Source organism: Puntigrus tetrazona, chromosome 13 (assembly GCF_018831695.1).
Source record: "Puntigrus tetrazona isolate hp1 chromosome 13, ASM1883169v1, whole genome shotgun sequence".
Lineage (NCBI taxonomy): Eukaryota > Metazoa > Chordata > Actinopteri > Cypriniformes > Cyprinidae > Puntigrus > Puntigrus tetrazona.
In genome coordinates this window covers 10951412-10969333 of record NC_056711.1, presented here as the reverse complement: position 1 = coordinate 10969333, position 17922 = coordinate 10951412, and the positions used below count along the sequence as shown (strand labels likewise).

The window sequence follows — 17922 nt, the reverse complement described above, 5'->3', positions numbered from 1 at the left end:
ACAGCTCCATCTCCCAGCAACGGTGCCGCAGACATGCCTGAAATGTTGAAAAGCCCGCTACGTAGGGGGCAGAGTATCAGTAAGCGGACGGTGATTAGTTTAAACGGTACGGTCTTAATTATATTCCAGGTTAAACTTGATTTTCTTGTGACTGTGTTAGTTAAGCAACGTTACAAGTTGCTGAGGGTAATTTTGCTCCCTGGCGGCAGAGCTCGTAATTTTCACCACTGCCACTGTGTCTAATGTCTTTCATTGCATTGAAAACAGACTCTGCTTGAACTGCTGGTGTGAAGTGGACACATTGTGTGTTGCCATGAGTTTCCAAGCAACCGAGCTCTCTTCACACGCATTCACGTACTGTAATAAGGACTTCTCGCCAGAGACAATAAAAGAAACATTGAGAACTCCCGCTTTGGTATAAAACAGTTTAGCATTTACAAAACTAACCTACAGTGGAACAGAATCCTTTTCTTTCCTCTCGATTTCGTATTCATTCAAACTGCACGAACCCCACTACTCCATCTAGCGGCAAACGCTAGTATTTCAAGCATGACATTTAAGCGTAGTGAAATGCACAGGACAAACAAAGTGATATCAAGGTACTTTTATTGATCTTGCTGTAACAGTGTCCACTGGCATTGGCATTTCGTCAAAATTAAATTGAACAGGGTCTCAAAGAAGAAAGAAAATACAGTTTCCAATTTCTGCCACATTAGATTAAAAACTTTCAACCTAAATCCCATCGAACAGAGAGCTAAATGCATTTCTGAAAGTTTCTGAGACCTGGGGAAAGTATGAAGAAAAAGTAAGCAGTGATCGTTTTTTTTTTTTTTTTTTTTGAAAAAAAGGAAGCTACTAAATATCCATACTTCAAGCTGGGATTTGACAAATCTATCACAGAAGGACAGCATTTTAACTTCCATTTACTGTGAAATATTATTACTTGAATATGACTTAAGTCTATAAATGAAAATGGGCATCTAACCGTCATGGAATTCACCAGTATTGGATATTTTATAGAAAGTTAACTGCAACCAAAGCCGAAACTAAACCGTGTTTGATTTTTTTTAACCATTCCATTGCTATTACAAATATTACACTGCTGTTTCTGCAAATCTTTCCATCTCCGTAAGAAAGTAAATAATAATATGTTTCCAAAAATATAATGTTTTCTAGTAAAACATAGCAATATCTTAATCTTATTCTCAACTTTGGAAAGAAATCAAACAGAAAGGAACTGATCCTGTATTTAAGGTATGAAAGGGAACTGTATTTGACACAGCTGCTCAGCTTAGTAAAGTAAGGCATGGATACAGAGGCTAAGCACAAGAGATCACTGTGAGAGAGAAAGAAAAAAAAAAAAAAAAAAAAAAAAAAAAAAAAACATTCTGTGCTTCAGAGAACGACCGGAGCACAGAACTAGACAATTAAAGTCATGAGAATAAGTCTTATCCTCTTTAAGTCACTTTGTTTGGATAATCTCTTTGCGTAATTCTATTTCAATATTACCTTCCACCTTCCACAAGATTTGGCATCCCAAAAAAAAACTAAAAAACGTAACATTTAAATGATCTGTGAACTAAAGACTAAAAAGCAGACCAAAAGAACATGCATAGAAGAGCATTGGAAAGATTCAATTCAAGTTTTCAAGATGTTTGATCTGAATCAAAATATGAATGTCTGGTCACTAGAAAACGGTCCATCTTTCAAAGGATCGTTCCCGTTGTATGGCTGTGAGACAGACAAAAGTAAAATGACCAAAACAACACTTCAGTGCTTTCCTACCTTTGATTTGATTATCAAGGTTTGTGAGGATTGTAGTAATCGGAAAGTGACAGTAGATGTCACGGCTGATAATAATGTTAAATATTCACCGTGCTGTTTCTCCCATGAACAGAGCCATAAGACGTGTACTTGTTATGTAAATAATGCAAGTGCTTCCTGAGACCAGCTCTCTTTTTGTCATAGTTTCATAAAGTGTATTAAACCCTTGATCGGTCCAACAGTACTTGGTATTGTCTACATTTAACCAGACGGTGTGAATTAATAGCTGATGTTGACATTTCAAGTGTCTCGTCATGCGAAGGACAACTGTTAGCAGGACGAATCTGAACGGAAACATTCTTTCTGACCTTAAGCAACAGTTCGGTCTTTCAAAAATTGCAATCAGATGTTATTACTTAAAATTAACCAATTAAAATGAGGAGAGGAAAGGAAATTAGAAGACTACGGACTGAACTTCTGGGGTAGTTTTAAATAAAACTATAAAATTTGTTTTGCATCGTAATCCAAAATAAATTCAACTGAGGAATTAAGGTCTGTGGTTTGTTTTTGAACAATTTTATAAAACTATTTTATATCTGAGACAACTATATACCTGAAAAAAAACAAACAAAACAACACTAACCTACAAAAAAACCCTGTTTTAACTGATATAAGACTTGGAATGAATACGGAATCCTTTTATTATTTTTTTTAAAAATCAAAATTATGTTGATAATCCTGCTGTCCCTTTTTAATAAAACTAGAAAATAAAATGCAGTAATTGTTTAGGATGGGGGAAAAAAAACATCTTGCATTGGGGAGGACATGTACATACAGATGACTGCATTTCCTGACTTGAGTGCAAATCAGTTTACATGTGAACCAAGCAGACTGCATTAAGGGTATCAACTGGAACAGTGTACTCTGATCTATCAGCAGTGAATCTCTGATGGCTGATTTGTTTATGGGTCTATTACGGGAAAATTGGTAACATATCCGGGCACTTACAATACAGAATTTTTCCCTTGCTCTGTGACTTAAGCAAGTATAGCTGATGGCTGCCCTGAAACCTAAACAAAAAGAGCTCAACGGGCTCCCAGGTTAACTTTCAGGGCTCCAGCAGCCCCACTGGGCAAACTTTTAGTCATTTATCCCCATGATTATGCAGCACCCAGCAGCTAGAGAGAGCTAAAGGAGAGGGCTCACAACATTGGTTTCTACAAGCCAAGCCACTGGCACACAGGTACCAGGTCATTAATCGTTCTTCACGTTGGTTCCTCTTCTTTAGATGTCCATCTCAAACTGAGCATCTTCACCTGCAACACACAAAAAAACCCATCATGCACCAACACTAAAAAAAATAGTTGGAGTGAACACTAGTCTAATCCTTGTCAACCAGACCCATAACTGTTTGTGTACATAATTAAGCACAAAGCGGGGAGGTTCCAGTGGAAACAATTCCAGTTCGGTCAGTTTTTGAAGACTAACCTTGCCCCGGCTTGGCATCATGGTTGTTGATGTTGTTAGCCTCATTCCTCTTGTTTTCATTCAGGACGTTCTTGCTTGTCACTCCTGGGATAACCGGCAGGTGTGCTGGTGGGGTCTGGGCGATGGGTGAGTTACGCCGGTCTAACAGGAACTTGCGATCATAGATTATTCGGGTTCCTGCATTGTCATAATAAACACACTGTTATAAGCTGGTTTTATTACATAACTACCAGCCTGCATAAAATGTCATAATCCTGAAGCAATATGACACATTTCCTGTAGTGTTTACAAAGACGAAAAAAACACGAGAATGAGTAAATGAACACAATTAAGAGAAATTTTGCTTTATAGATATCATCTGCATTAAAAACCGAAGCGAGATGTTACTATGGCACATTTAAATGCTTGTTAAATTACAAAATAAACTATTTTAGTATCAATGGCCACAGCAAACAGTAATATAATTATGCAATGATTGACAGCAATCAAGACACTTGGTAGGGTGTTTACTGCTATATGTGCCGTTCTCTCTATATGTTTAATGTAATGCATTCCTTTGTTCTGTTCTGTCCATCAGTCACTGCGGACCAATCGTGTTGATCAGAGAGACGCGCAGGCGGCGCTGTTTTTGTTTTGAACTACATGGCTGTGTCTCAAAAGCACAGGAAGCAGCCTTCCTAGGCAGCACGTTTTGGTCATCGTCGAATTAAACGTCTCGACATTTTGAGCATCAAGACACTGCCTAAAGGCAAGCTAACTAAACGCCCCTACGACCCCTAAACATGTTGCACGATAGGTTTTGAGACACAGGTTTTTATGTGGTTACGGCTTCCTGGCCAAAAAACACAGGCCACCCTCTATCATAAGACGGTCTCCACACAAACAGCAGGAACACGGCTGCAAAAATGAGCGCAGGTTATTACCTCCCGGGGTGGTGGAGAATAAAGTGCCTCCAGGAGTGGTGCAATAGTCGTGAGGTAGCTGCGTTGAGTCGTTGATCAGCACCGTCCTGGTCGGGATGGCCCTGCTCTCACTAAGCTGACGACTGGACGACATTGCACTTGCTTCGGGTGCTAATCAGAGCGATAAGTTCTCCCGATGGAAGGTAAAAACCTCGGGCCCTTTCCCCTCGTTTCTTATCGCTTTCCCAAGGCTTTCTTAACGTTCAGCTCGTCCTCCCAGCCGTCAGCACCGACCCCTCCCTCCGCCAGGCAGGAAGCGAAGAGCGCAGGGAGGATATGACGTCAACGGTGAATTACATCTCACAAACGCCCACTCCACGAAACGTCATTATATTTATTTTAATATTCAACGAGGACAGATAGGGTTAACGTATCGTAAGAGTATAATACATATTCTGTACATATTATATATTTATATTATTTTTTGAATCGCTTCAGACTTCATTGATTTAATAAAAACGCAAGAAAAACAATGACATTGTGAAATATTATTAGAATTTCAAATAGTTTTGATCTATTATACAGTGCTATTAATATCAAATCTTATGTTGTTTATCAGTTTTATTTGAATTTTCAGCAGCCAGTCTTCAGTGTCACACGATGCTTCAGAAATCATTCTAATACGATTTGTTATAATATGTTGTAATATGTTAATGTGTTTGTTTGTCAGCTGAAACAGGTGGGCTGTTTCGAATATAAAGGTTGACCAGGCTCACTGCCGATTCACAAATCAGACGCACACTTACGGCTTTTACGCAATTCATTCTCTGCGCATGCGCGGTTTCCTCCAGCTAGTCGCTGCTGTCCTTTTTACACACATCCTACCGGAATCAGTACACAGAGCGCACAACATGAGTTTCTCCACTGAAGATAGAGGAAATCCCAACACTTTGAGTTATAGGATTTATTTCAGTAAGTATGAATTCTGTTCTTCGTGGATTGGTGATGAGAAGTTTGTACAGTCAGGACAGTTCATTGAATTAAGATGAAAGGGGCTGGGCCGCAAGTCCCACGTGTCGCTTTTTCTAGCGTCATTTATGACCTAAAACCTAATCAAATTAAAAGAATGTAACATTTTTACGAATTAAGATTATAATCGGCCCATGACGTTTATTGTAGTTTCTGATTATCTGTAAATTAGTGCACATTTATTTTCACTTTGAAATGAGTAAACCTGTTAAACCAGTTACATATTAAGAACCGAAAGTTCAATAAATGGTAACGTTGTTATTGCCAATAGTGCAACATCACGAACAGTGCTATTTTTCTTGGCATGACCTAAACCTAAAATGTGTGAATGAAGGACGAGTAAATACAGGGTTGCTTATGCACCACTCGGTTGCCTTTACAATTTTTCATAGAATATATTTTTTTCTGTCATACTGTTTGCATCGCACTGATTTCGGATGACTAACAAATCAAGTTACTAAAGCAGATATACTGGGAAATTTCCCCAAAAATTGTGTGTTTTGTTTATTTTAGTTGCCAACCGTGCATTAGACGTCTCATCCTTAGTAGCAGCATGACGTAGCCTGCTCTTTTCTGCCAACTAAAATGATTGACAGGTTGTTTGCAGTGTATGACAGGTCGTACAGCAGTGTAAAGCAATAATTGGCTTTAAAAAAAAAAAAAGTCAATCAAACCAGACTTTCTATTGGAACACCCAGTTAAAAGAATTATTTTAGCACGAATCGTGGTGTAACTAATTCTGTTATGTTTAGGGTTATTTGATATGCTTCATGTATGCATTTATTGGTGGGATTGTTTATCTTGACATTTGTATAAATTAACAAAAAAAAAGGGACATGGTGGCATTTTTATTCATTGAAATTTTATTTCTACTTTAACATGAAATTCAGCCAGGTTTTAAGTGATCCGATAATATTGATCAAATCAAGTTAAGCTTCCTTTTTGAAATATTCATTTGTTAAACATTTTATTTATTTTTTTATTTTTTTAACCAGAGAACTCAGATGGAAAGTACATTTCACCATTCCACGATATCCCCATGTATGCAGATGAAGCTCAGGTACAGTATGTTCATTTATTATGCTCTTAGTCTCAGTGTAGATCCCCTCCCTTATGGGACCCCTTTGGCAGTGAATGGGCATTTCACAATCCAGTACAGTGTGTATCAGTTCTTTATCGGGTGAAAGGAATTTGTTTGTAAGAGGAGTGATCTTTACCCTTTCAATAGTGTCATCTTAAATCGTCCAATACTTTGGACTGTTCTGATATATTACCTATGTAAAACCTTGATTAATCATTCTCATGACATATATATAATATAATACAATTAAAAATTATATATTTTTAATTGTATAAATTATAAATTAAAAATTATATATATATATATATATATATATATATATATATATATATATATATATATATATATATATATATAAAATTTATTTATTTTTTATATGAAGGTTAAATTATTATGAGAATGTAAAATTTTGGTTTAGTAAATTGTTCTCTCTTTTTTTTCTCTGTAGAACATTTTCCACATGGTTGTTGAAGTACCACGATGGACAAATGCAAAAATGGAGGTAAAGTTTTTCCAGTATAATAGAAAGGATGATTATTTGTTTTTTAAAGTCACTTAAGACTTGAACATTACAGAAAGACTTTGATCCTACATTTTTGATGGGTTAGGTATTAACATTCAAACAAAATAATTACTCATCAACTAGTTGGTGTTTGTATGTATAACATTATGTTTTGCTTTTCAGATTGCTACAAAAGACCCACTAAACCCCATTAAGCAAGATGTAAAGAAGGGCAATTTGCGCTATGTGGCCAATGTTTTCCCCCACAAAGGCTATATTTGGAATTATGGAGCAATTCCTCAAGTAAGCTTTAAATCCGCACTGATCACAACATAATCACAGAGAATAAAACGGACAGGGGGTAGAAAATGCTTCAGTTTCTGGAATCAATTAACTGTTTAAACCACTGCTGTTCAGATATTTGGGGTCAGTAATATTTATTTTTTATGATCAAAAATGCAGTAGAATATTATGATATATTACTATTTTTGAAAATAGTAATATATCATGTGTAGCAGTTCTAATGCAATGGCGAAGGTTTGAGCAAAACATTCTAACTACTGTCTTTGGGTGCACCGACGAGCACAATCACAATCATCCTAGCCTCAATCGAGAAAAGAGAACAGTGGATTTATTAACTTTCTGTATAATGCTGCTGCCACACAGGTAACATGTGATTGCTTTCACAGATATAACCTAGTGTTTTTGTAATTCGTGTTTTAAACGTAAACTTGTGTATGTACGAGAACTTGCCACATGCTGTGACAGCCACTTTTTGTCCTCTTGTTTGGATGTATTCACTCAGAAAACCTAAATTAGTTTAAACTAATATGGATTAAAATGCATGATTTCAGCAAGATAAACATGATAATCAGAACCAAAAACAAATGTTTTTTTTATCAGGTATGAGCTGTAATGTTACAGCTCTGTTCTGGAAAAGGAGGCAGGGAGCAAACGCTTATTTGCATTTAAAGAAACAGGCACAGAAAACAGTGTTTCTTTTTTCACTCAAAATAGGCGTTTTCCAAATTATCAGTAGGGTATTTTAACCTGAAAATTCACAGGCATAAATATGTATATTTTAAAATGTTATTCATTTCTGTGATGACAAAGCTGTATTTTAAGCAGCCATTTTCCCAAACTCCTCCATTCAATTATGCTGATTTGCTGCTTAAGAAACATTAGTCTTTAAACATTGTGAATGTTGTCATCTCACACAAGTGTTAATTTACTTAAATCTTACTGACCCCAAAAGTTTAAATGTTCCTTTATATGCACACGACTGATTATTTTAGCACGTGATGCATTTTGTGTGGCTTGTCAATATAAAAATACAATTGTAAGATTTTCCTTTTATTTCAGGAAAAATCAATTTATTCCATCTCGCTGCTTTCCAGTGATCTTTGTGGAGATAGTTTAGCATTATTCAAACTGAAATTAAAAACCCGTCTTGTAGATGTAAATGGCATGTGCCATTGTGTCTTTTGCCTCCTAGATTTTACAACGACTTTAATTTAAATCTTTTCTAACAGACTTGGGAAGACCCTGGGCACAAAGACAATGACACAGGATGCTGTGGTGACAATGACCCAATCGATGTCTGTGAAATTGGAAACAAGGTGTAGATATCGGCGTTTGTCTTACAAATTTACAAAGCAAGCTATCATACATGCAGCTACTGTTGTATTAGATAAGCAAACCCCACACTTCTCGATCTTCACAGGTGTGCTGTCGGGGAGATGTTATCAAAGTGAAAGTACTGGGTGTTTTAGCAATGATTGATGAAGGTGAAACTGATTGGAAAGTCATTGCAATCAACGTTGATGACCCCGAGGCAAAGGACTTTAACAGTAAGTTACACTTTTGGCTTTGCACTTGACTTAGAAGAGAGAGAGAGAGATATATGTGATAGCTATCATTTTTCTGGTGTGAAATATAGACATAAGTGACGTGAAGAGACTCAAGCCTGGCTACCTTGAGGCCACAGTTGACTGGTTCAGGAGGTACAAGGTACCTGATGGGAAACCTGAAAACCAGTTTGCATTCAACGGAGAGTTCAAAGACAAGGTGTGTAGTTCAGAAAGTTGTTGTAAACAAGCTTTCAGTTGTTTTATTCATAGTATAATTATGCTACATTTGTTCCAGGACTTTGCCACCGAGACGATCAAAGCCACACACGGCTTCTGGAAGGCACTGATCTCACAACAAACCAACGCTGGAGAACTAAACTGGTAAAGGATCGTTTCTTCAGTGGTCTGCATTTGTTTGCTTATTTTGCATAGTATTTTATTTCAGCTTTGACTGTTTGCACTTTCATTTTTAATCACTACAGATATAATCTGTTGTAGACGCGATTTACTGCTGGAACACCACAACATGATATAAAATAATTTTCTTTGCCTTTCCCTCTTTTAACTTAAGTCCTGTTTCTTTTCTTTTACGGTGCAGCAAGAACACGTGTGTCTCAGAGGGAGACAGTCCCTTCTGTTGTTCAGCAGATGAAGCCAAAGCAGTTGTTGACGGAGTAAGCTTTCAATTAATGTATTCACCATTTAATTAATTTTCTATACAAATGAGTAGCATTACTAGTGGTTCCTTATGTTAAGTAAGACTTCACTATTATTTCTTTTCATTTTTCAGTCTTGCCCATGTGGAGAGGCTAGTCCAGTTCCAAGCTCAGGTTTGATGCTTTTTACAGTAAAACATTAGATCTCTAAAAAAAAAAAATCTATTTTTAAAAAAATATATTAATTAATCCATTCAGTTTGAGTTTTCAGGATGTGGCATATTTACTTTGTTGTGCTGTCTTTTTCAGTTAACAAATGGTTCTACTATGCAAAGAACTGAAGAACATAATGCTGTGAATGGACCAGTCTAATCATGTTTCGAATATGTATTTCATTATCTGTCTAGAATAATAGTATTTTATGAAAAACAGGGGCACTTAACACATCTTCTGGGGACTGAACTTTACATGAATACTTAGGGGAGCTAACCAATGTCTTGTTAAGTTAAGTTTTATTTGGTAATGGATAGATATGCTGTTTAACAGATGCTCAAGTTAGTAATAGTCTGGTCAAACTCAGGTACTGTAAGATTCTAAACAAATAAAGCTTTTCTCATATGACACTACTATCAAGACATTTTTTGTTAATACTTTTTGTTCTGTATCAGATTGTCTTTACATAATTGAAATATTCTGTTGATTACTCCAACTCATGTTGTTTCAAACCCATGTGACTTTCTTTGTCCTGTGCAACAAAGCATATTATGCTGGCAGCCTCATTTACTTTCATTGCATTTGTTTTTTTTGGGTTTTTTTCCCCATACAGTGAATGGCAACTGGAGATGCCATTCTAGCATTAACATTCATGTAACAATATCATAAAAGCGAGGAACAAAAAAAATAACAATTTTTGCATTAACTACAACAAACTTAAACAACCAGTTTATGATTTGTTTCTCACACTAACCGTACTGTTAAAAATTTTGGGGCCAGGAAGATTTTTTCTTATAAAATTATACTTCTATTTCTGCAAGGATGCTTAAATTGATCAAATGCGATAAGAAAAACATTTAGAACGTAACAAAAGGTTTATGTTTTATATAAATTGTTCTTTTGAACTTTGCTCATCAAAGAATCATGGCTAAAAAGTATGATGGTTAAAATAATAAAAATTAAAATTATGCAGCAGAAATCAGTAAATCATGTAACACCGGAGTAATGGCTTATGATTATATCATGGTATTAAAAAAAATAACATTGAAGTAGAAAACTTGTTTGAATTGTAATATTTTTTTTCATTACTCAGCATTACTGTGATTTTTGACGAATGCAGTCTCGGGGAGAATAAAAGTTGTTTTAAAAACATTTTTTTAGAAATCTTCTAGATGTCAAACTTTTGAGTGTAATGTCCTAGCTGTCGACCCGCAGCCGCAATTCGGTCAACGTTTAGCAACCAGACGCCAACACGTTAACCTACAATCGATCTGAGACCACCCTATGCAGCTACGCAGTTCCGGTTAAACGTCAAATTTGGGCTGTTTTTTCAGCAGTGGAACACAGACCGGACTGACTGGTCTACAACAGAAGCGGACCCTTCCAGGTACCGACACTAATATTTCCCTGTTACTACGTACTGTGTCCTGTGCCGTTTACAAATGGCGCAACATTGCAAGCGTCACGATTATAAATTTTGACATTTGCTACAGTGTTTAACAGAAACGGTGTTTAACACCGAAAGCCAGGTATTGTCTAGAACGTCACAGCGTTTTTACCTTTACAATACATTACTTTGCTCATTCAACTTCAGCGTATCTGGCTGTTGTTTTGAGTGTTTTAAAGCGCCTCCGCTGTATGGACGCGTTTCTAGAAAACGCGCGCTAAACACTTGGGTTTTCTGTACTGCGATGTTTACATTTAAGGTACAGTTGGGGAACGTTAATATTTACTCCCGCGTGTATTCATCTTAATTCACAACGCAAAAAAACATGATTAACGTATAAAAATGCACTTGAATGTGAACTCGAGTTGCTGTCCTTTGAGTGACAGCTATGTCTGTGTGCTATATCCATGGCGTCAAGTGACAAGGTCTCACAACTAGAAATAGTTTCTTGCTCATGTTATGTTCGGGATATTGGTTAATAGCTACGAAGGGGGTTCTGTTTCTTTTCTTAAATACGCTCTTGGTGACAAAACGTTAACTTGGGCCATTTTTAACCTAGTATCAGTTGTTTTTCCACCTGCTTACAATAGATTTAGATAAAGAGCTTATTCTGGAGTTAGTAGAGCCCCTTGAAAGGTCTTGGATCTTGTACTGCATTAAAGCCATTCTTTCATTCTGCTGCTATTTTATTTCAGGGAACAGGCTACAAAATGTCTTTCATATTTGACTGGCTCTACAGAGGATTCAGCAGTGTGTTACAATTATTAGGTAAAGTATCGGGCAGATACCGAAATACAGATGATAATGTAGACAGTGTTTTGCGCTTTCTTAATTTTAATTCATTTTAGGACTCTATAAAAAGTCTGGGAAGTTAGTTTTTCTCGGATTGGACAATGCCGGGAAAACAACATTATTGCACATGCTTAAAGATGATCGACTTGGGCAACATGTTCCAACACTTCACCCTAGTAAGTAGTCTAAAGTGCCACATTTTTACTGTGTAATTTATGAGCTGTAAAGTGGATTGTTTTTACAAACTGAATTCTATACACGTTAAAGTAATCAATGTACCGTATCTCGCCTTATTTTTTAGCGTCTGAAGAACTGACCATTGCTGGCATGACTTTCACAACATTTGACCTGGGTGGACATGCTCAAGGTAAATATAGCATTTATTAATAAATGATTAATATATTTGGAATACATTTTAGAATAAAAAAAACACCGCTAGATAGACAAAAATTGATTTAGTCTATTCTCAATCCTCAGCAAGAAGGGTTTGGAGGAATTATCTTCCAGCAATAAATGGGATAGTGTATCTTGTTGACTGTGCTGACCATGAACGTCTACAAGAAGCCAAAGTTGAGTTGGATGTAAGTTTACTTTTTACTTTTTTATATAAATCTAATCAATGGTTTTGTCTATGACCAGTTACTTACCAATGATTGTTTAACCTTGGACACGTCCAAACTCTCAGAAAAAAGGCACAAAGTTGTTCGCCCCATGAAGGTTTTGTAACTTTATTTGACGGTGCAGAGGAATATCACTGCAGTGCATTCATTTAAATTTCTTCCCAGTTCCACCAATCAAAAAGCAGCCATGTATTTGAATAATAACGAGAGCACCTTGCTCTTCAATCACAGGCCCTCTTAACTGATGAAACCATCTCCAATGTGCCAATCCTTATTTTGGGGAATAAAATCGACCGTCCAGAAGCAATTAGTGAGGATGCGCTGAGAGGAATGTTTGGTCTTTATGGACACACAACAGGAAAGGTAGGTCATTGAGGGAATATATTTAATGTGTTTATTACTTGTACAGTGTGTAACACAGTAAATTTCTCTTACACAGGGGACTGTATCACTGAAAGATCTCAACCTGAGGCCAATGGAAGTCTTTATGTGCAGTGTGTTGAAGAGGCAAGGGTATGGTGAAGGTTTTCGATGGCTATCTCAATATATTGATTAACACATTTATGTGCTGATCAATTAAAAACCTGTGTATTCTTATTTATTAATTGATTATTTATCTTGTAATGAAACTAGTAACCAGGGGTGTTATATACACTGTATATCTGAAGCTATAAAATCCAGTGTGGTGATAGAGAATATCTGAGATATGCATTCATTAAAGCTACAGTAGCAATTACTTACATAAATCACGTTTACCTTAGCAGTAATTTATGCTATTTCCTTTTCTAAAAGCAGGGATAGAAATACAGTTTGCTTTAACAACTGAGTCGGGATATTTTAAGAAGTGGCATTAAGTTACAGAATGCTTTCTTTTTTTCAGTTCAGTGTCAGTTTTATACATGTGAAAGGCAAACATACCACTGAACGTTTAAATCTGGGATTTTAATCAGGTGAACATCAATTCTGGTGTGAAATCATCAGAAGATGGAGAATCAGTGTTTTTGTTTTCGTGTTACATTACCTCAGTGCCTTAATGTTGTTGTTTTTTCCACCCGTTCAAAGGAAAAAAAAAAACTCTGAAGTGATTCAGTGTGCTTTGCCAATGTATACATGCTTGCTTATTAAAATTGCCTGATATTTAAAATGAAATATTTCTATCTAATATATATAAAAAGTACAAATATTTGATTTGTATGTAGTATTTTGATACTTTTACGATTGTGCTCATGTAGCACTCTGTGCCAGTGATGTCTACATCAGCCTGTTTCAACACTAAACTACCTGACTGTGTAATGAGTACTTGTTGACTGCCATCTGGAACTTACTCGCAGTTATGGCATGAGAGTACATAGGCTTTTTTTAATTCATAGAAAATATACCTGTGCAATAGAAAAAGTGTCATATTAATAGGTTTTTACTGTACATAGGCTTACGTGAAAGTATTGGGATTTCCAGTGCTGCTTATCTTTTAAAATGGCTGATTATGTACCTGCCACGTGTAGCACTTTTATGCGCTGAAGTAAGCAAAATAAAACAAATATGTATATATTTACAGAATTTTCCGTGTGTGCTTATCTCATAGAAATCATGAATCATAGAAAGCAATTTAAATAAACTTTTAAAACAAGTGTGACATTTTATTGAAGTTAAAAAATGTTATTTGGTGAACTGATTGTTGCACAAGAACACAGTTCGATGTATAAACGTCTCTTTAGGACATAACGAGAATAATTTTGACGCATATGATGATAACGGCGACAGAAAAGAATCATTGATTCAGTTCTAGGAGAAGAATTGTTCAAAAGAGTCGAACTTCCAATCGCAACGTTCATCAACCACGTGACTACTTTTACGCCAATGAAACCATACCAGGAAGTACTGCAGATGAATGTCGCGTGCAACAATATCAAGTCGGCGATAAGTTAATATAGTATTTTTAAATTATCTAGCTTGTCAGACGTATTCGTTGCAACTCTAACTATTAGTATTTGACAAGCTTTGTTTGCTAGCATGGTGTACTTTATAGTTTGACCTCCAGCGCCACGTTTGACATTGTATATTAAAATTATCACAAGATGCAATAAGTATTACTATTATTACCGTTACCTTAGAAAAACTGACAATTTTACTGAACCAACTTTATATTGTGATACATAACTATATATATATCCAACATTTGAAAATGAAGAATGTGGAAGAAACATGTTGTGTTGTCACCGTGTCCGAGAAACGACTCGACCTCACACCTGGATCTCAAAATAAAGAAACGAGCTGTAGCGGAGTGTTTCTGAATTACCAGGCTGGGATTGTAGTCTGCAGTGGGATTTTGTTCTCACGCTTTATCAATGACAGACAGTCCACGAAGAAAGACGCGAAAGTACTGCATGCTGAAAGTTTCTCAGAAGAGATAAAAGTGCATGTAGATTACGTTCACCATTGCGCTAACCAATCGTGCGTAACGGACAGACGCGATACGAGCCGTCAAGAGGCTCGGCTGTTAATGATGATCAATTGTGTGGAGTTTCAGGATGCTTTTCGCAAGATCTTCAAAGGGGCTGATAACTGGGGCTTTTACAGTGGCACATTTGATACAGAAGTTCTAGAAGACTCCGTGTGTTTAAATTGGTTCGCGCTTTTAAAAGTGCCCACTTCATCCTTGTGCACCTGTAAGCAAACCGTTCCGTGGGTGAAGAGTGGCAGTCTTAAAAAGGGATGTCGTGTTATCGCGTGTGGGTCTCCATTCGGCGGTCTCTGTCCAGATCTCTTCATGAACACGGTTAGTAAAGGAATAGTTAGTAATCTGGCAGGAGATGAGAATGCCCTGATCCTGACCGATGCCCGCTGTTTGCCTGGCACCGAAGGAGGCGGTGTGTTTGTTGGCAGAGGAGGCAGATCTTACCTCGTGGGTTTGATCGTTTCACCGCTGTGCTGGAAATCGGACGAATGGATAGGGCTGACCCTCGTGTGCTCGGTTCACCTGATTCTGAAAAACATGCCACAGGCTGGTGCCATCCACAAGTCGCTGATAGAAAAGTCACCTCAGCTGATCACTGGCTCTCTTCAAGCTCCATTAACTGCAAACCGAAAGCCAGGCTCCGAGTTTTACCCTGGAGTGGTTCTGATCGAGAGTGGCCAGCTATGGGGTTCTGGTGTGCTGCTAAACCAGAATCTGGTTCTGACCTGCAGGCATGTGGTGAATGAAAAGTCTGTGCTTACAGTAAGAGTCAACTTTGGGGAAAGGTAATGGGCTTTGAATTCATTCATATTCATAACTATTTAGGCCTGAAGCAGTGACGTTTTGTTTGGTGATCTTTTTTGTACACGTCATTGGTGTTTTAATAATGATAATATGTAAACTTTCCACCTCAAGATTTCATGCAGTATGCGGTAAGGTGCTGTATTCATCAGCACAATCATCTCCCTATGATATCGCTGTGGTGGAGCTTCAGGAGCCCCTCGCAGACTCAGTAAAAACACAGTTTACCACCTCCTTTCACCCGGGTAATGTGCTGCAAACCTGTTTTACTGAAACTCATATTTAGCATTGTTTGTTTTAAGGTTTTTCTGAGGATGTCAAATGCCACCAACATACAAAAAATAATAATTGTTTCTTCCAGTGTGTCAATTTGCGTGTGATACATTTATATCCAAATATCAGTTGGCTTTGTATACATTTTGACACTGTTTATATTTTTATATTTAACTGTAGCATTTTACATACAATGACAATTTCTGTGATATTTGATACTATATTTTTTATTTAACTCCAGTCTTTTACATACAAAATATAACCATGGAAACTTTTTTTTCTGTCACATAAGAACAAATCATGTGAAAAATAAATTATAAGTCATAATTATTTCTGACATAAAAAGTGAAAATCATTACATAATTATGCCATTTTGGCATGCAAGTATAAATTATGGCAAGTCAAGTGACAAAGTACACATGAAAAGTAAATTTTGTAAAAGTCTAATTATGACTTGACATTTTAACAAAAAAAAAGTTAATGTAATTACTATTTAAGATTACACAGAAACCCTGCTTGAATTCCTGCATCCCTTAAACTGATGTTCAAAATCAGATACATGCAAGTTGGCATAATGACTCATCATTTTTCTTTATAGTACTATGTATCGTGCCGAAAAGAAACAGATATATTTAAATGTTACACTTATAGAATGATATTCTGTTCACAATATTCTCATGTTGTCTGTTTGTTTAGGTGAGGATGTGCTTGTCGTGGGTTATGGAGCTTTAGGGAGCAGCTGTGGCCCTTCACTGACCTCAGGGATCTTATCCAGAGTTATTACTCATCATTCACAGCCTGTTATGCTGCAGACTACTTGTGCGGTGCAATCAGGAGCAAGTGGTGGTGCTGTGGTTCGCTCTGCCACTGGGGAATTGCTAGGTAATATCATTGCACATTTCATTTTAAGTAGTTTTGTTTATCAAAACATCAACCAGTTAAAAATGCAACATTCAAGAGATTGAAATATACAACACCTTCTCTAACCAGAAGGGGGCACCATGTGACCAAATAAGCATATTTTACTCTTATAGATGTGCATCAAAGCATTCCAGCTTTCATTTGATTACAACGTTTACATCAAGCTTTCAAAGGCAGATTCTTTCTCATTAAAGATTTTTAAAATCTTATATATTCTATTTGTAGGTATCGTGTCCAGTAACACGAGAGACTTTGCAGCAAAAGTGACGTATCCCCACCTGAACTTCAGCATCCCGGTGACTGTTCTGGAGCCCCTGCTGAGACGTTTTGCTCAAACGAGAGACGCTGCTGTGTTTAAGCTCTTAGACAGTGCAGAGGACGATATCAGGAAGATATGGAGACTACAAAGCCTTCAGAGCAAGCTTTAATCAGTCGCCAAATTTTCAGCCTTTTAATTTGACTATTTAAGATTACACAAAATCCTGCTTAAATTTCTACAGTCCTTAAACTGTTTTTATTTTTTTTTTTCAACATTATGAATGGTCAAAACAAAACATTGTTCTTTTCAACACTATGTATCATGTCATGAATCTACATTGCAACAATTTAGGATAAAATACATTTTTAAGCATAACTAAATACAACCAATGGAATAAAAAAAAACTGTTTTCAGTCCTGGTTTCTAATTCGAACTTTAGATCGTTTGCTGCACTGTATCACTAATATATGAATGTGTTCCAACACTAAAACAATGCAGTGTTACAGCAGAGCTTCATCATACGCTTTTCTGTTAAAAAAAAAAAGAAACCGACGTTGAAAACCTAAAATGGATAGAAACCAAGACTGAAAACTGTATCCTAACTATTTCAGATTGATGCCAAGCAAGCTACACTGGATAATATAATATAATGCTAAAATATGAAATAACATGCCAATAATATATCAATGCAGTATTATAGTAGAGTATAATAACACATTTTTCCTTCTTCATGTTAAATGTGGTGTAATTCTCTTAATGACAATATATTTGAAAGATGTGTTTACATCATGCCTTCTAATAAAAAGTTAAAACATGTCTTCGTTTTTGAACCCTCTGGTGACTCTTGTATGCCTTTTGTTGGGTATTTT

The 17922-nt window shown here is 36.5% G+C and overlaps 4 protein-coding genes across 4 annotated transcripts; 3 read left to right on the top strand and 1 right to left on the bottom strand.

Annotated features, from left to right (window-relative positions):
• Positions 1-589: 589 nt before the first annotated feature.
• eif4ebp2 (eukaryotic translation initiation factor 4E binding protein 2) lies at positions 590-4479 on the bottom strand. The gene is made up of 3 exons (XM_043255469.1): positions 4176-4479; positions 3253-3429; positions 590-3080 (listed from the first exon to the last, which is right to left on the bottom strand). Exons 1-3 carry the CDS (start codon positions 4306-4308, stop codon positions 3049-3051), a joined length of 342 nt encoding a protein of 113 aa, XP_043111404.1. The 5' UTR covers positions 4309-4479; the 3' UTR covers positions 590-3048.
• Positions 4480-4935: 456 nt separating this feature from the next.
• On the top strand, positions 4936-9893 carry ppa1b (inorganic pyrophosphatase 1b). Its single transcript, XM_043255467.1, has 11 exons — positions 4936-5126; positions 6179-6243; positions 6713-6766; positions 6950-7069; positions 8299-8385; positions 8490-8616; positions 8706-8833; positions 8912-8997; positions 9215-9290; positions 9407-9446; positions 9582-9893. The coding sequence occupies exons 1-11, from the start codon at positions 4988-4990 to the stop codon at positions 9611-9613; spliced, it is 954 nt and encodes a 317-aa protein (XP_043111402.1). The 5' UTR covers positions 4936-4987; the 3' UTR covers positions 9614-9893.
• An 823-nt stretch (positions 9894-10716) lies between these two features.
• Positions 10717-13896, top strand: sar1ab (secretion associated, Ras related GTPase 1Ab). The gene is made up of 7 exons (XM_043255468.1): positions 10717-10872; positions 11628-11700; positions 11781-11900; positions 12026-12091; positions 12202-12305; positions 12576-12707; positions 12784-13896. The coding sequence occupies exons 2-7, from the start codon at positions 11643-11645 to the stop codon at positions 12898-12900; spliced, it is 597 nt and encodes a 198-aa protein (XP_043111403.1). The 5' UTR covers positions 10717-10872; positions 11628-11642; the 3' UTR covers positions 12901-13896.
• Positions 13897-14190: 294 nt separating this feature from the next.
• tysnd1 (trypsin like peroxisomal matrix peptidase 1) lies at positions 14191-17883 on the top strand. Its single transcript, XM_043255464.1, has 4 exons — positions 14191-15584; positions 15715-15845; positions 16570-16755; positions 17020-17883. Exons 1-4 carry the CDS (start codon positions 14527-14529, stop codon positions 17220-17222), a joined length of 1578 nt encoding a protein of 525 aa, XP_043111399.1. The 5' UTR covers positions 14191-14526; the 3' UTR covers positions 17223-17883.
• Positions 17884-17922: the final 39 nt, after the last annotated feature.

What these genes read in the sequence shown, in the direction of transcription:
- eif4ebp2 (XM_043255469.1), bottom strand. Translation starts at nt 4,308, where the DNA reads ATGTCGTCCAGTCGTCAGCTTAGTGAGAGCAGGGCCATCCCGACCAGG. An exon ending in ATTCTCCACCACCCCGGGAG is followed by an intron (nt 3,430 to 4,175) that starts GTAATAACCTGC and finishes ATGACAATGCAG; the next exon opens with GAACCCGAATAATCTATGAT. An exon ending in TGATGCCAAGCCGGGGCAAG is followed by an intron (nt 3,081 to 3,252) that starts GTTAGTCTTCAA and finishes TGTGTGTTGCAG; the next exon opens with GTGAAGATGCTCAGTTTGAG.
- sar1ab (XM_043255468.1), top strand. Translation starts at nt 11,643, where the DNA reads ATGTCTTTCATATTTGACTGGCTCTACAGAGGATTCAGCAGTGTGTTA. An exon ending in CAGTGTGTTACAATTATTAG is followed by an intron (nt 11,701 to 11,780) that starts GTAAAGTATCGG and finishes AATTCATTTTAG; the next exon opens with GACTCTATAAAAAGTCTGGG. An exon ending in CCTGGGTGGACATGCTCAAG is followed by an intron (nt 12,092 to 12,201) that starts GTAAATATAGCA and finishes CTCAATCCTCAG; the next exon opens with CAAGAAGGGTTTGGAGGAAT.
- ppa1b (XM_043255467.1), top strand. Translation starts at nt 4,988, where the DNA reads ATGCGCGGTTTCCTCCAGCTAGTCGCTGCTGTCCTTTTTACACACATC. An exon ending in GAGTTATAGGATTTATTTCA is followed by an intron (nt 5,127 to 6,178) that starts GTAAGTATGAAT and finishes TTTTTTAACCAG; the next exon opens with AGAACTCAGATGGAAAGTAC. An exon ending in ACGGAGAGTTCAAAGACAAG is followed by an intron (nt 8,834 to 8,911) that starts GTGTGTAGTTCA and finishes CATTTGTTCCAG; the next exon opens with GACTTTGCCACCGAGACGAT.
- tysnd1 (XM_043255464.1), top strand. Translation starts at nt 14,527, where the DNA reads ATGAAGAATGTGGAAGAAACATGTTGTGTTGTCACCGTGTCCGAGAAA. An exon ending in TACCACCTCCTTTCACCCGG is followed by an intron (nt 15,846 to 16,569) that starts GTAATGTGCTGC and finishes CTGTTTGTTTAG; the next exon opens with GTGAGGATGTGCTTGTCGTG. An exon ending in TGCCACTGGGGAATTGCTAG is followed by an intron (nt 16,756 to 17,019) that starts GTAATATCATTG and finishes TTCTATTTGTAG; the next exon opens with GTATCGTGTCCAGTAACACG.